The sequence below is a fragment of the Diabrotica virgifera genome, chromosome 1, assembly GCF_917563875.1.
Source record: "Diabrotica virgifera virgifera chromosome 1, PGI_DIABVI_V3a".
NCBI lineage: Eukaryota > Metazoa > Arthropoda > Insecta > Coleoptera > Chrysomelidae > Diabrotica > Diabrotica virgifera.
In genome coordinates, this window is record NC_065443.1 from 214,313,474 (window position 1) to 214,331,000 (window position 17,527).

The following is a 17,527-nucleotide window of genomic DNA, read 5'->3' on the forward strand; positions in this document are numbered from 1 at the left end:
CAAAATATACGGAAGGATCTTAAAAAACCGAATAGAAGACGAATACAAGGAAATGGAAGCAGAAGAACAAGCAGGATTTAAAGCCGGAAGATTTACAATTGATCATCACCTTTTTGCAATCGCACAAGCCATGGAAAAGAAAACAGCGATTAACCAAGAGATTTATTTCGTATATTTTATTGATCTGAAAAAGGCATGCGACAGTGTGCCTTTGGTAAAGTTATGGAGGCAATGGAGAATACAAATATTAACATAGAAATGTGAAAAGGAAAACTACCCCTAATTGTAAAAAATTATAAAACAATATTTTAAACTTTAATATTGTCAACATTTGGTTTTTATTAGGAACATAATGATTGTTTTATGCTTTAAGATGTACTATCATAATATTTCAACCTTTAAAACCACCCTTCTTGGAGCTATATATAAAAAATTTACTTATCCTAAACGAATAATTTCGGCTTGCATCGATTTACATAAAAATTTGGGATTAGGATCATCTTACCCTGTACTTCATATTCTATATCATGCTTAAGGGCGTTGATTGTTTTAGGGGTGTAACCTACCCCTTATTAACAAAAATTATATAAAAACATTGTAAATTTTAATATGGGTAAAATTTGGTTTTGATTGGTTAAATAATGATTGTTTTATACTTTAGGATAAAATATCATAAAATTTCAACCCTTAAAAACCACCCTTAATAACATCACAATTTTATAAGTAGATAATTTAATAGATCTATACAGAAAAAAAAAGTAGAATTAAAGAATTACAAAAACATTTATTTACACAAAAATACGAATTTACAAATATGTACAAATACAAATACCAATAGTTTTTTAGTCATCTTCTAGTATACGAACCGGTTCTGTGGTATTATACATACATTGAAAATGATCCATAAGTGGACTATTCCAATTTTTCAAAAAAATATTGGTTTTCTAAACATAGCTCCTTCATTTTTGGCGATAAAAAGTTTTTTCAAAAATAATTTTGTAGGATTTTTAAAGAGTTATAAGACTGTGAAAACTAAATTCTGTAAGAGCCCTTAGTTTTTAATTGGGGTGGGTTTAAAAGAAGAAGGGGGTGTTTGCTCGAAAAAAGAGATTTTAGATAGCTATAATATCTCGCTATCTGTTCACTGTAATGAAAATCTATGCAGAAGGGAATTTTACTTATTAAGTAATAAGCTACAATTTAGTAGTCCATAATTTTTTTCGTATCTCCAGTATTCGTAACTCCAATTTTTCTAAAATTAGGCCTTTTAAATAGGTCAAACTTCTTGGGTGTATTGATAATACGAATATAAAGGGAATGACAGAAAGGTGAAGACCAATTTTTAATTAGTAGGGTAGTTAGGGGGTTGTTTTCACTGATTTTTTCATAGAGAATAGCAGGTACCGACTGTTTTGATCATAAGTCGCTTAATTTTCATGCTAGAGGAGCTTCATATTATTATTTTTTGAAAGGTCTAACAGTAGGTATACTTAAAAAAAAGATTATTTAAGCTTAATTTAATTTGTGTTACTAAAAGATACATTTTTGATATCTACAGTTTTTTTTTTATTAAATGCATATTTTTCGAGGTATTCTCAAAAAACCCTCTAAAAAAGGCGATTTTTTCGTCGAAAAACTGTTACTTTCAAAAAAACATTTTTTAAAAAAAATTTAAAAAACATTTTTTTTTTGAATTACTTTTTACATCGATTTACATGGTTAAAATGCAATAAAATATTCCCGTCCCCGAGATAGGGTGGTAACCACCCCAAGCTTTTAGCGTACAGCGGCATGATATAGAAAATGATTCTTGGACTATTCCCTACCTTCTGTGAAAATTTCAAGTAAATCCATGTTGGATGAAAAAATTGCGAGCCAAAATGCTTCACTACCTCGACTATAGTAAGGAGGAGAAACAATCAGTAAATGTCACGAATATAAATGCCTGGGTATAAAAATCACGAATGATGGAACACTGGACGGAGCCATTAAAGAACGAAATACTCAGGGCAGGAAAGCAATTAGGCTCCTAAACTCAGTACTCTGGGACAAGCAGATAAACAACCAAAACAAGAAAAAGATCCATAACGCCGTAGTGAAAAGCATTATAACATAGAGCTGAGAAGTATGGCATATGAAGGAAAAATCAAAACGAATGTTAGATGTCACCGAAATGGACTTCTGGAGAAGAGCTGCAGGAAGATCAAGAAGAGAACATGTCACCAATGAACGGATACGAGAAATAATGAAGTTCACACATACAACAAATTACGAAATCAACGAAATACAACTACGATGGTTTGGTCACGTACAAAGAATGCATGAAGACAGAATCACAAAACAAGTGCAAAACTAGAAACCGCAAGGTAGAAGAAGAAGAGGTAGACCGAGGTAAAGTTGACAGGCAGGAATAAACAAAGCCATGGATGAAAGAGGTCTGAAAGTAGATCAATGTACGGACGGAGAGGAGTGGCGAACGGGTATCGGAAGACGGAGAACGTTATAAACCGATAATACAATAATAATGTAAAAGTACCAGCCTTTTAAATCCTAAAGTCTAGGGATGGCGGTTGTTGAACAAAAAACCGGTTTTCGGTTATACCGTTTTTTTACTTACGGTTTAACCTGGCGGTTATAACCGGTCAAAAACCCGGTTGTTCCAAAAACCGGTTTTCGTTTTTTTAATCAAAAGCAAATACTCAATAGGTTATAATGTTACATTTATATTGCACTTTAGTTTGCTCAATTTTCCTCCCGAAAAATTCCCCAACCAATTCAACCTATAAAAATTTTCCCAGGCGCTTTCAAATTACCCTAAAAACGGGCGAAAGTACCCTAATCTCTGATTCGTCGATATTCCCAAAAGTGATTATCCTACCGATCTACCGAAATGTCCCTTGGATCTATCAAGTTTAAAAAAACATCCAAATGACTTATATTTTACTTAAAAATAAATTCGGTAAACAAATTCATTATTTACTTCTCTATTGCCATCAAAAAATTTCAGTAGGTAATATTTTTTAATACGTTCGTATAATACCTACCTTTTATATCCTAAGAATTATTTATTGTTTAAAAATTACATAATGGAGGTTCCTAATCGGTTTTCGGTATTCAAATTTCTTACAAACAAGAGTCTCAAGTACTCAAGTATAAACAATTTTTTAGATGATGGTTGGAATATCAATTTCAAGCAGATCACTTACTTTTTTATGTAAATATATTATCATCTAAATCTAAAAATAACTATTCCCAAAATTGTTTCATAAAAGCTGATGTGACACTTTCGTCCAGTTCTCTATTAATAAATAAAAGTTGAATTATGGTTGTTTGGGTTAATTACTTCGCATATTATTTATAATACATATGATTGAGATCGAAAATAGATAGAAATTTCTTCATTTTTCTCTAAATAAATTTTTTTCCACAGGTAACTTATTCGGTTTTTCACCGGTAATTACTTTAAAAAGAAAAAACCGGTTATAACCGGGACAAAAAATCAACCGGCAAAACCGGTTGTTTCGAATTAAAAAAACCGGTTTTAGGTTATAACCGGTAGGTCTTTAGCATCCCTAAGTCGATTAATTTAGTTTGCAGTCAATACTAACAAAGTTATTCAAATTGTTTATAAGCCAAAAATGACTCTATTTTACTAAAATATTCGGAATGATAAAAATGACTTTTTATTATTTTTTTAAAAACTTTGAAAACATAAGTATTCTGTTTTCGTGTGGTTTCCACAAAATTGCTGTATCATTATTATTTTATGAAGAAAAGCATGCTTCATCACTGCAAAGAAAAGGAAATTTTTTATAAACAAATTGAATAAAATGTAAACTAATTGACGAATCGCCTTGAAATTTTTTGTGTATTATCTGGACTGGACATGGACTGTTTGACCCAATATTTCATGTAATATCAGTCTTAAGTTTATTTTTGAAAAAGTTATAGCAAATTTGTTATTTTCGAAATTTAAGTTTTATTTTGCAATTTCCGAAGCAACAAATAATCGTACGAAAATTCAAAAATTGCCATTTTAAACCTTTGTTCATCTACTAAAAATTAATACTCTATCTGATATAAGATATTTAATTACTTATTTTTACCTGTAACGATTTAAACGAAAAAACTGCCATTTTTGACCCTTATTTGTTAATAACTAAAATTATCGTCCGAACTGTAACGGACATTTTTGTATTTATAATGTAATAGGTATATAGTGTCCAAAAAATCCATTTGAAGCCTGGCCGGTCAAGTGTTCCGAACGTATATTTTTGATATATTTCCCTGGAGTACAATGTGTCTCCGGTTATCCATTTTTTTTTCTCTTTTTTTCATCCCTATAATTTCGTTTGCAGTTTTTGCATAATGTCCTTGAAGTTCTTCCATATTTCTTCCACTGTTTCCTCATGTTGGGAACTGTTCGGTTTAGTTTCAGTCCTTTTGTGAATTCGATTCTTGTGTTTTCTTGTTTAAGAGCTTCGACATTGTATCTTCTTCTTGTGTTTACTTTCCGGTTTTTGTCTTTGACTAATTTGATCTTTATTTTGTCCCTTACTCGCATGTAATATTTAGTATTCGCCATAAGTGTCTCCACTTGACCTTGTAGAACGCTTTACGATAATCTATAAAGCATATGTACAGTGGAATATTGAATTCCCTAGATTTTTCTATTATCTGTCTTATATTCAACAGGTGTTCTCGAGTACCTCTACCTTTGGTAAATCCAGTTTGCTCTTGTGGAATTTCTCTTTGAAAGAATGTTTTTATTCTCTCATTGATTATATGTAGCATTATTTTAATTTTAATGGCATGTGATATAAGAGAAATAGTTCTATAATTGTCGCATTTATGGAAGCTGCCTTTTTATGAATTGTTGTTATTGTAGATTTTGTCCAGTCTTTAGGCCATTATTTAGAATGCCATATTTGGTTACAGAGTCGATGAAGTAATTTTACGCCAGTTTCTTCTGTGGCTTTGAGTATTTCTGCTGTTATCATATCTGGACCTGGTGCTTTATTACATTTGAGCTAAATGATCGCTAGTCTTACTTCATTTTCAAGTATATCAAGTTCTTTTTCTACCGCGTCAAAGATTTGGTTAACAGGTTCTTGGCGTTGATTATCTTTATATAGGTCCCTGCAATACGATCTCCATGTCTCTGCTATATCTTCTCTGATTGTTCTCAGAGTTCCAATGTTGTCTCCAATGGCCCAAGTTCTGGCTTTGAAGTATCTTGTTAAGTAGCGTATTTTTCTAAATAGATCTCTCGGCTGATTATTCTGATCATGTCTCTCAATTTCTTTGCATATACTTTGATAGTACAGTTTTTTATCTGCCTTGCATCTTCGCTTTACTTCTTTATTGAGGTTTCTTAAACTAGCTTTTTCCCTTTCACTATGCATACCACTTTGACAAAGATTTCTTCTATTCTCAAGATTTGAAAGGTTTCATCTGTTATCCAGTGTTTCCGTTGCACAGGATTATTTATCTTTGGATGATCAATTGGTGTTGTTACACAATGTTTAAAAGTCTCCCATATTTCTTGTGATGTTCCGTTACGAATAGAGGGCATTATTTTATGTACTTCCTGGAGAGGGTCGTCCTCCTTTCTTAGTTATATCTAATAATCTCTCTGATTATATCTATGATAAAGGTGGTGACATCATAATTGATATATTATAGTATGAGAATAGAAAAATTATATAATTAAAAATATTGTAATAAAGAATTATATCTACATATCTATAAGCGAGGTTCCTATAGCCTCTGCTGCTTCTTGCATTTCGACCGCCATCTTTTTCTGTCCATCCATTCGTCTTCTTTGATGGCTCTATCTCTCATGATGTGCTGTACATGTTCTTCCCAGGTAACTCAAGGCCTTCCCCTTCTTCTTCTTCTTTGTTGTGGTATATAATTTAAAGCTTTCTTTGGCCATCTATGTTCATTCATTCGTTTGACGTGACCATACCAGACTAGTTGTGTCGTTTCAATTCTATCTACTTTGGAATATACAGTTTTTGTCCTCCTTCTAATATCTTCATTCCTGATGCGATCTTTTTTGGATATACCACACGCTCTCCTTAGATAATCCATTTCTACTACCTACTTCTATTCTCTGTCTATCTTTTTTCGTGATCTGCCAAACTTCTGCCCCATGTCATAATAGGCTCTACCAAGGTACGATAAATTGTCGTTTTTTATCTTATCTTTTTAGACCATAGCTGAGAGCTTAGAATGTTTACGGCTATTTTGCCCTGCTGTGTTCTGTTTTCGATGTCTCTTTTGCCTTCTTTAGATATTATAGATCCGAGATATTTATATTCTTTAAATGTGTTTGTGGTTCTAATTTCTAAATCTGGATCTTCTAATCAAGAATTAAGAATTAAATTCTAACACTTCTATAATATGTTACAATTGAGCAATTAGACCACCAGTTTCGGCAAACTGGTTATGATAAATTCATCAATTTTACTGAACATACTTTTTAATTTTTTTTATTTTTGTAATAAAAAAATACATTGTTAATTATACAAAGAGAACATCATTAATCTGTCACAACAATAATTGTTTTAACATACTACAATAATCATTTATAAAAATATCCGAAGTCTAAATACCAACATTTGAGGTGGCAACAGTGTAGTAGAAGCCATGAGGACATAAACTGAAATATACGGATTCCGCGACAACCTTAAACTGAATAAACATATATTTGGAAGTCACCAAAACCGTTAAAGTGATTTTAGATATACAGCAAGCGAACGTGGCGCGCCTGACGGCAACTGCTCCAAGTAATGTGTATATTATTATACAGATAACGTGTCTGAGGACATCCGGCCAATATTTTGTTCAGGCATTGTAGGAAGTGGTACCTTTCACCTGCGATAAATTTTAGAGAAAATCCTCGTGGCAACCGTATATCGGAGTCCACGAAGACCTGGACGCCACGAGAGACTACAGTTTAACATGGGGGGACGTCATGAGAGGCTAAAAATATATATATATATATATATATATATATATATATATATATATATATATATATATATATATATATATATATAGATTATAGTTTTGTTTTGGGGTTGCAGTCATTTATTTTTTAGGGGCAGGATAAGTAAAACTCTGTGTTATTACCTAGCTTTCGCAAAATATATTTGCTTCTTCAGGGTAAGCTGAAATGAGTATATTATAAATACAATGAAATTAAGTTAAAATACATTGTATAAAAAATAACAAAATAAAAAATAACGAAAGCTAGGTAATAACACAGAGTTTTACTTATCCTGCCCCTAAAAAATAAATGACTGCAACCCCAAAACAAAACTATAATCTACATAGTATCAGTCAATATTACCTAATTACTCTATATATATATATATATATATATATATATATATATATATATATATATATATATATATATATATATATTTATATATATTTATATATATTTATATATATATATATATATATATATATATATATATATATATATATATATATATATATATATATATATATATATATGAAACTTAAAGCTAAAATCAATATCAACAAAAGAATTAATATTAAAATTAAACTCACCAGGCTTCCGGGTTGAACCGCGTCGTTGGTTTCTAGGCCGAGCTTTCGACGTCCTCTCTGACGTCATCTTCAGGGCTTCCGGGGTCTCAGTCTCCTGAGGCTCCAGACACTACACTCACTACTCACTACTTCACTACTCACTGCAATACTGTTGTTGCTGACGCTGGGGCGGTCATTTATACCGTGGACTGATGTGACTGACGTGGCTGTCGATGACGTGGCGGAGTGGGAATTAGCGCGAAGATTATTTGAAGTGGCGCGAAGAATTTTGACGGCGGGAATTGTATTTGTAGATGGAGCGGACGATGTTTTCTTTAGGAGGGGTCTCCAAGTCGAAGGTAAACGGATGCCGTCATCTCTTTTATTGAGACAATTTGGCCGTTTTTCGATTTCTATGGCTTCTCGGATAATCCTTTGTTTATAGAAGCGGATGGGGGCTATGGTTCTGGAGTGTTCAAAGTCAATTTTGTGACCTGTATGAAGATGGTGTTGGCCTAGGGCTGAAACTGAATCGGAATTGCGAACAGATATGGAATGTTCATAAATCCTATTTTGGATTATACGATTGGTTTGTCCTATGTAAGATCGGGGGCAGTCTGCACAAGGAATTTCATAAACTCCGTGTTGTTCATTTGGAATGTTGTCTTTGACGGATCGGACAAGAGATGAAAGTTTTTGTTGGGGGGTAAATACTGTTTTTATTCCTCGTGGTTTAAGAATTCTGTCGATTTTGTCAGTAACACCTTTGATATAGGGAAGAAAAGCTTTCGTATGATCAGGATCTGACTCTTTGGGTTGTGATTGAGTGGGAGATTGAAGTTTATGGATGCTCCTATCGATGTGATTTTCGCGGTAACCGTTTTGGATGAGGGCTTGTTTTAAAGAAGAGAGTTCAGTAGATCTACTTGCATCATCGGAAAGACGGATTGATCTGGAGACAAGAGTATTAATGACTGAATTAATTTGAGAAGGTGGGTGATGAGAGTTGCCATGCAAGTAGCGGTTGGTATGGTTGGGTTTTCGATAAACAGAGTGATGAAAACCTTGTGATTGGTTCTTCTTAATAAGAACGTCGAGAAACGGTAAGGATGAGTCAGTCTCCATCTCCATCGTGAACTGGATACTGGGATGTATACCATTCAGATGGGTCTGAAAAGACGCTAAAGCATCCCTGCCGTGGGGCCAAATGACGAATGTATCGTCAACATATCGTAGCCAACATGTGGGTTTGAGCGTAGATGTGGATAGTGCTCGGGTCTCAAAATCTTCCATAAAGATATTAGCAATTACTGGAGAGAGTGGTGATCCCATTGGGGCACCATTTATTTGTCTGTAGAATTGATTTTGGAAGATGAAATAAGTGTTGGACATGCAATGTTTAATGAGATGATATATACATGATATATATATAAGTACTGCAGCTTACGGCCCTTCACGATGTTGACTAAATCTGCGGTTGTGTTCATCCTCCGTAGTACTTCTTCATTGGTGACTTTGTCCATGGTATCTTCAGGATCCTTCTGTACAACCATAGCTCAAAAGCTTGAAGTTTCGATAGTGTTTCCGCCTTCAAGGTCCACGTTTCTACTCCGTATAAAAGCACTGAGTACACGTAACATTTAAGGAGCCTTATCTTTGTTTTTAGATTGATGTCATGGCTCTTGAACACAGAGCTCATAGTCAAGAATGCACTTATTGTCTTTCCGATGCGACATTTAATCTCTTGAGTATTGTCCCACGACTCATTGATTATATTGCCCAAATAGTTGTATTGTGAGACACGTTCAATTCTCATTTGGTTCACATACAGATTTACTCCAGTTATGTTTTGCTTGCTGATGATCATTAGCTTGGTTTTGCTGGTGTTTATATCTAGTCCATATGTTTTACTGGTTTCAGTTATTTTATTCATTAAGTTTTGCAGCCCTTCTATGGTATTGGAAAACACTATTGTATCATCTGCATATCGCAGGTTACTGAGCTTGACTCCATTTATTGAGATGCCTTCATCAATATATTTTAGAGCCTCTTCAAAAATGTGCTCTGAGTACAGATTGAATATCAGCGGTGAAATTAAGCATCCCTGTCTCACTCCCCTTAAGATTTTGACCGGAACTGTATATTCTCCATCTATTCGGAGCACTGCTGATTGATTCCAATACAGGTTAGCTATTATTTTCAGGTCTCTTCCGTCAATCCCTGTCCTCTTCAGCACTTCCATCATTTGTTCATGTCGGACTCTATCGAAAGCCTTTTGTAGTCAATCAGGCATGCAAAAACATCACAGCTGGCATCTCTACATTTCTGAAACAATACCTGCACACCAAATAAAGCCTCCCTCGTACCAACGGCGTTCACAAATCCAAACTGATTGGGCGCAATTTGTTCTTCGCATTTTCGGTAAATTCTATTATGGATGACTTTTAAAAACAGCTTGAGAAGATGGCTCATTAGACTTATGGTTCTATAGTCTTCACAAACTTTTGCTCCTGGTTTTTTGGGCAACGGTACAAACTCAGATTTGAGCCACTCTGCTGGTATTTTTCCTGCCTTGTATATGTCATTAAATATTTCAGTTATTATTTTTATTTGTGCTCCATCTAATAGCTTTAGCAGTTCTGCAGGTATTTCATCAAGTCCCGGTGCCTTTCCATCCTTCATTTGTCTGATGGCTGTGGTTACTTCTTCTGGTAGGATTTCGGGACCTGAATTATCTTCAATGGTGGGTTCTTTTCCTGCTCTAAGGTCGTGGAAAAGTTTCCCCAAGTATTCTTCCCATACTTTCTTTTTATCTTCTTTGGTTATGGCAAGATTGCCTTCATCATCTGTTATTTTTCCGCTGCTGCGTTTTCGGAACTTTCCAGCTATTTCCTTCACCTTTCGATGGACATTGAAATTGTCATATCGACTCTGATACTCCTCTATTTCTTGACATTGTTCTGTTTTTTGTTTCTCTTTTGCTTCTCTTATCTTTCTTCTGACGATGGTATGCATTCTTTTATATTCTTTGAGATTTCCTTTGTTCTTTTTTCTCTGATCCATAAGCTCGAGTATTTCATCGGTCATCCATGATTTCCGTTTCTCTGTATCTTCCTTCAGATGTTGTTCTTTTATTTCTCTCACTGTTTCTTGTATGATGGTTAGACTTTCATCTATAGTTCCTGCATTTCTGCATTTTAGCATCTTTGTATTGAGGTTTTCACATACCCTCAGTTGAACATTGGGATCTTTCAGTTTTCTAATATCATACCTCTTGATCGACTTACTTGTAACCCTCTTCATTCTGACTTTGAAATTACCTACAACTGGTACATGATCATTTTTGTTATTAAGGATGTTTAACCAATAAATTAGTTAAATCCAAAATTATGTTCAAAGTTATTCCGCAAATAAAAAAAAATAAAGTATTGTGTAGAGAAAAAAAATACCTTTCAAATAACATGTAGTAGACAAAAAAACTGGTAGTTGATGCGGGTAAGTAGGGCATTACATTTGAGGGCATGAACTTTGCCTAAAAATTCGTCCCCTTTCCAATACCTATCAATTGACGTGTTTTTAACTGTGAAGAAACTCTTGGTTTCTGATTTTCTGAAGGGTCAAGTTTTCGTTGGAACACACTGTATATCTTTTCCTATAAAAAATTAATTTGATTTATTCAAATTATCTCTGTAATTTTTTACAGTATGGATTCTATTTTACCTCTATCACTACTGGTTTACTGGACAATTCAAGTGAGCTGCGCTGCATCCAGCTGTCCTCCTCTAGAGGAACTACTTTTTAACTATAGTGTATTAGAAAAAGTTCCAGTGAAGGTATATTACTGCGAGTTTAAAGAATCTAGAATGACTCAGAACGGAACAATCCCAATAATGCGTAGCCAGGAGATTAAAGGTATTGAATATAAAATATTTTAATTGCATAATATTAAAGATTGCAATTGCTGGATTCAGCGCTTTTTTTAGCTGGATCCAGCAAACCGTGCTGGTTTCTATTGCTCTTCCCATTTGTTCCAAATACGTCTGTCGCTGTATTTAGTCTAATCTCTTTGAAGTAGTTCCATAATTGTTCTGAATTTTAACCCTCTCTATTTTCTTTCGTATATTCTAGTTTTTAATTTATGATCATCTGGTACTTCTCAGTATTGTCTTTATTTCTCAACTTATAACCTAATAGTTTCATATTCTAGTTTCTTTTCTTACATTGTTAGTGTTGTTATTGTCTGACTTATTTTGCTTTATTTTCATTACTACTAAATAGTTGTCACTTCCTATTTCTGACCCGACCTAAAACCTTGTTGTTCTTCTGCTAATGTTATAATTTAATTCAATTTGTTTGTTATCACTTTTGTTGTTAATTTTAACGTTGTGTTTAATAAGTTAATCCCTCTGTAATTCTCCGGGTCTGATTTGTCTCCTTTTTTGAAGAGAGGTATTATAATGCTTGATCTCCATTCTTGTGGTATTCTGTTTTGTTCTATTATTTTTTGTATTAGTTTTAATAGTTGTTTAGTTAGACCTTGTCCTCCGTACTTTAGGAGTTCGTTCGATATTCTGTCCTCTCCTGGAGATTTTCTATTTTTTAATTTTCTTAATGCTTCCTTTACCTCTCCCTCCTCGATGTTTATTTCTTCGTTTGTCGTAACTTCAGGTGTTGGTGGTTCATTATCGTCGCCTTTAGCAAATAAATATCGGAAGTAGTCTGCCCATGTTTCCTTCTGAATGTGTTTCGCTTTTATTAATTCGTTCATCTCCTTTCTTTGCCCTCTGATCATTCTCCATACTTCTTTTTGTGTTCCGTAGAAGTCGTGTTCCATCTGTTTTGAGAAACTCTGCCAGTGCTCCCTTTTTATTTGTCTCATTAAAGTATTCGTTTCGTTTCTGATTCGTTTGTAGTGGTTGTATGCCTGTTGTGTTTGTTTTGTTGTGTGTTCACAAAGGGAATTAAAATATTAAAATACAACAAAACATAGAGTAAGAAAACAATAGGTATATTATATGAAGAGTGGTAGAAATTTTGTTGATAATCGAGTTATGTAAATCAAAACATTACCTACTAGTAGGTACATACATTTTCCAAATAGGTAAGTACCTATGTAATTTTTTATTACAATACTGAAACATTTACAATTAAGTACGTACCTGTTGCTTTTGAAAACTATTTAAAAAGTTACTACAATTATAAACTTGCTTTTGTCTGTGTCCTCACAACAATAAAAACTAATATACAATATTTGTTTATCTTAACCTCCATATTGAACAATTATTATTATTGTCATGTCATTTGAGCACCCAATCAGAGCAAAGGTATAATGCGTCTGCGCCGGGGAACAAGGTTTTTGATGAATTCAAAAAATATTAACTTTCACTCCCATCGCGCCTAAAGAAGTATAACTTCAAAAATTGTGTAACTTTTATTATCGACATTAGAAATCCCCAATATAACGGTTATTTTCAAGATACTGACCATGGGTGGTGAATGACTAATTTTGGTCTTAGATTATGTTTTTGACGGTGCTGAAAACGAAAATAAAATTTATTTTAAATTTTAGGTGGGGGAATATTGTTAAAATCGCAATTTTACCATAAAAATAAAAAAAGTGAAATCACGTTTTTTGCGTTTAACTCGCTACAACTCTGGTCGATTTTAATATTATTTTCTAAGATTTGTACACTATATGTTGCTCACATTTTTGAAGACAACGGTATCTGTTTTAAGATTTTAGACTTATTCTAGTAAAAGTTATGAATTTTTTAAAGTACAAAGTGCAGATTCGTGAATTGCAAAGTCTAATCGCCAGAGTGGCAAAATTTAAAATTCATCTTATTAATCACGTTTATGTTAAAACATAGAGTACAAACAAGTTTTTTGGAAAGTTGTAGTTACGAATATTAGTAGAAAAAAGAAATGGCGCAACTTTTAATATAGACGTTATACATCCCCAAAATACCACTTATTTTTCGAGATACTGACCGTGGGCGGTGAATAGCTAATTTTGGTCTTATTTTATGTTTTTGATGGTGCTGACAATGACAAAGAGGTTTATTTTGAATTTTATGTGAGGGAACATTGTCAAAATCTCAATTTTAACCTAAAAATTAAAAAAAAAACAGTGAAGTCACGAATTTTTACGTTTAACTCGCTACAACTCTGTTCCATTTTAATATTTTTTTCTAAAATTTCTACAGGATATATTTCTTACCTTTGTGAAGACTATGAAAGGAACTGTAGTCTTTCAGTCTTTTCTTCATAAAAGTTGTGAATTTAAAAAAATCAAAGGTCCAGATTCGTGAATTGCAAAGTTACATCGCAAAAATTAAGTGACAAAATTTAAAATGTATCTATTTAATTGCATTTATGATAAACCATAGAGTTCAAAGAAGTTTTATGGGGAGGTTTAGGTCTAGATGTCTTATAGAAAAAATATGGTGCAACTTATAATTTTAAGAAAAACGTGCTTTAACTTTTTTTTATTTTTAGGGCAAAATTGCGATTTTGACAATGTTCTCACACCTAAAATTCAAAATAAACTTGATTTTAGTTTTCAGCACCATCAAAAACATAAAGTAAGACCAAAATTAGCCATTCACCACCAATGATCAGTATCTCGAAAAATTAGCGTTATTTTGGGGATCTATAGCGTAGATGTTAAAAGTTGCACCATTTGTTTTTTATAAAACATTTTGATCTAAAACTTACCAGAAAACTTTTTTGTACTCTCTATTTTACCATAAACGTGATTAATAAGCTAAATTTTAAACTTCGTCACACAACTTTTGCGATTAAACTTTGCAATGCACAAATCCGCACCTTTTCCTTTGAAAAATTCATAACCTTCATTAAGATCAGCATAAAAGCTTGAAACACGTACCGTTGTCTTCAGAAATGTTAGAGCTATATACTGTAATATTTCAGATAAAAATTTTAAAATGGAACAGATTTGTAGCGAGGTAAACGCAAAAAAACGTGATTTCATTTTTTTTATTTTTACGTTAAAATAGCGATTTTGACAATGTTCCCCCACGTGAAATTCAAAATAACCCTCATTTTCGTTTTCAGCACCCTCGAAAATATAAATTATGAATAAAATTAGCCATTCACCCCTCCGTGGTCAGTATCTCGAAGACTAAGCACTTTTTTAAGGATGTGCCACTTGTGTAATATTTATGAGGTGCACTCCTAGGACAACTTTGTTGGAAGATAGTTCATTCGATTACATGAAATCAACTTTAACTTAAGAATATCCATCAGAAAAATCATAGCATGAGATTTGTCTTGGAGAAAAGGAGAAAAAAACAAAAAACCTCTTGGTACTATCCCGACAAGTATTTATTTCGTCCTACATTTAGTTTACTCTCAAAATTAACACCAAACACTGATGTTATATGTCATCATCATCATCATTCTCTTTGCCTTATCCCTATGCGGGGTCGGCTTCCCTAATTGTATTTCTCCACACAATTCTATCTTGGGTCATATCAATGTTAATCCCCTTTACCAACATGTCCTGTCTTATCGTCTCCCCCACCGAACCATCTTAACCTATGCTCTCTCATTTTGGCATCAATTGGTGCCACACCTAGACTTCCCCTAATATACTCATTTCTAATTTTATCCTTCTTTGTCACTCCACTCATCAATCTAAGCATTCTCATTTCCGCCACATGCATTCGTTGTTCCTCTTTCTTTTTCACTGCCCAACATTCAGTTCCGTACATCATAGCCGGTCTTATGGCTGTTTTATAGAATTTTCCCTTCAGCTTCATTGGAATTTTTCTGTCACACAACACACCACTCGCTTCTTTCAACTTTATCCCTTTCCACTTCACTTTTTCCTCCAGAGCTTGTCTCCACTGTTCCAGTTTTTGTTCTAAGTCTCTTTCACTATTTCCTACTAACACGACATCATCAGCATACATTAAGCACCATGGAATGTTACCCTGTAGTTTCGCTGTTATCTGGTCCAAAACTAATGAGAATAAATACGGACTAAGCACAGAGCCTTGGTGCAATCCTACTTTCACATGAAATTTATCAGTCTCTCCCACACCTGTCCTAAGTCGTTACTCCCTCATACATATCCCTCACAATCTTTACATATTCACCAGGGACTCCTGTCTTATTGAGTGCCCACCACAGAATCTCTCGATTAACTGTATCATATGCTTTCTCAAGATCAATGAATACCATATGAGCGTTTGTTTCTTTACTCCTGTATTTTTCCATCAACTGCCTTATAATGAAAATTGCATCTGCTGTTGATCTACCCTGCATAAAGCCAAATTGATTCTCGGATATTTCGGTCTCTTCACGTATCCGTCTATCAATTACTCTTTCCCATATGTTTATGGTGCGGCTAAGCAGTTTTATAGCCCTGTAGTTTGTACATTGTAGTATATCTCCCTTGTTTTTGTAAACAGGTACCAGTATGGTTATTTTGGTGACCATTGCTGCTACTGTCTCCGTTGACTCTACAGGCTGTCTGTCAAATTCTTCATTTAATAAGCTGTCAAAGTACTTTCTCCATCTCTTTTTGACATCCCTTTCGTGAACTAGTATTTTATTATTTTCATCTCGGATACATCTAATCTGATTAAAATCTTTTGCTTTCTTTGCTCTCTGTTTGGCTATTTTATATATCTTCGTTTGGCCTTCCCTGGTATCAAGTTGATCGTATAGGTTTGAATATGCTTCTACTTTGGCTTTTCTACTGCTACTTTCGCTTCCTTTTTCGCCACCATCTAGCTTTGAAGATCTGTGTCGGATCTGGTTTCTTGACACTTTTTATATAATTTTCTCTTCTCTTTTATTTTTCCTTGTACTTCGTTTGACCACCACCAAGTCTTTTTATCCTCAAACTTTTTTCCTGACGTTTTCCCAAGTAATTCAATAGCAGTCTCTCTAATACTACTGGCCATTTTTCTCCAAATTGTATTAGGGCTTCCTTTTATGTTCCAACATATCTTTTCTACTATTCTTCTCCTGATGTTATATGTATGGTATTTTAAAACATAAATGATTATATCCTCGAAGTTATTGACTTACTAGTCGTGGTATTTTCTTTCTATTGATTTCCTTTTTTAATATGGGTAATCAGATCCTACTGCATTTCAAGACTATACTTAAATTTTTCACTGAACTCTATTCAGTTCATTAAACATATCATTATTCTCAAATTTTGGTAAGGTAATTATGCAGCGTTTATACTCAAATTTGGGTAAGTCGAATTGCTGTATAAAGTATGAAATACATGTTATATCATGTAGGTAGATATTACAAAGAAGTATAAATGATAAAATAGTATTATTTGTGCGATAGACACTCTTCTCTTAATGTTAATTGCATGTGTTCAAATGAACTGTCCCCAAATAATAAGATCTTCGGATTGCATTTTAAAAATACTGACTACTGCTACTAGTGCAGTCAGTGAGGGTATTTGGCTCCGAATTCCATCCTACTGCATGGATTTTTAATGAAATTTTGCGAACAGCCTCTACTTATCTCCTATTTCAAAGTCTACCCTATGACAATGTGTGCTTTTATCTTGGGGGGTGGTGCCCACCAGGCCCGGACTGGCCCGCCGGCCCACCGGCCCTCGGGCCGGTGCGCCTTTTGCCTTCGTTAGTACCTATCTATCCATAAAAAAAATTAAACTGGAAAAAAATTTTTTGAACCTTTACACAAAGATGATGCAGCTACCATTCCCCTAAAAAATGTTTTTACATGCCTAAGTAATCAGAATCCTACATAATGAAGCCAGTCGGTACAACAAAAGAAAACTTGTATTGGGCATCAGATAATCAAATAGCTTAGCTACGGGGGACGGCGCCCTCGAAGACCATTTTTACGATTCGGGCGCCTTTCATATGTATCAATATCCGCTGTTTCTTTTATAATAGCTTGGATGCAACTAGCGGCGCCCTCAAAGACAATTTTTACG

The 17,527-nt window shown here is 33.9% G+C and overlaps 1 protein-coding gene across 1 annotated transcript in view; it reads left to right on the forward strand.

The window, feature by feature from the left end:
- Positions 1–17,527, forward strand: part of LOC114337945 (uncharacterized) — a 60,457-nt gene that overhangs the window by 32,454 nt on the left and 10,476 nt on the right. Inside the window, exon 2 of the mRNA XM_028288522.1 lies at positions 11,273–11,481. Coding sequence (XP_028144323.1) covers positions 11,274–11,481 — 208 coding nt within the window. The 5' untranslated portion in view covers position 11,273. The remainder of the gene's footprint in view (positions 1–11,272; positions 11,482–17,527) is intronic.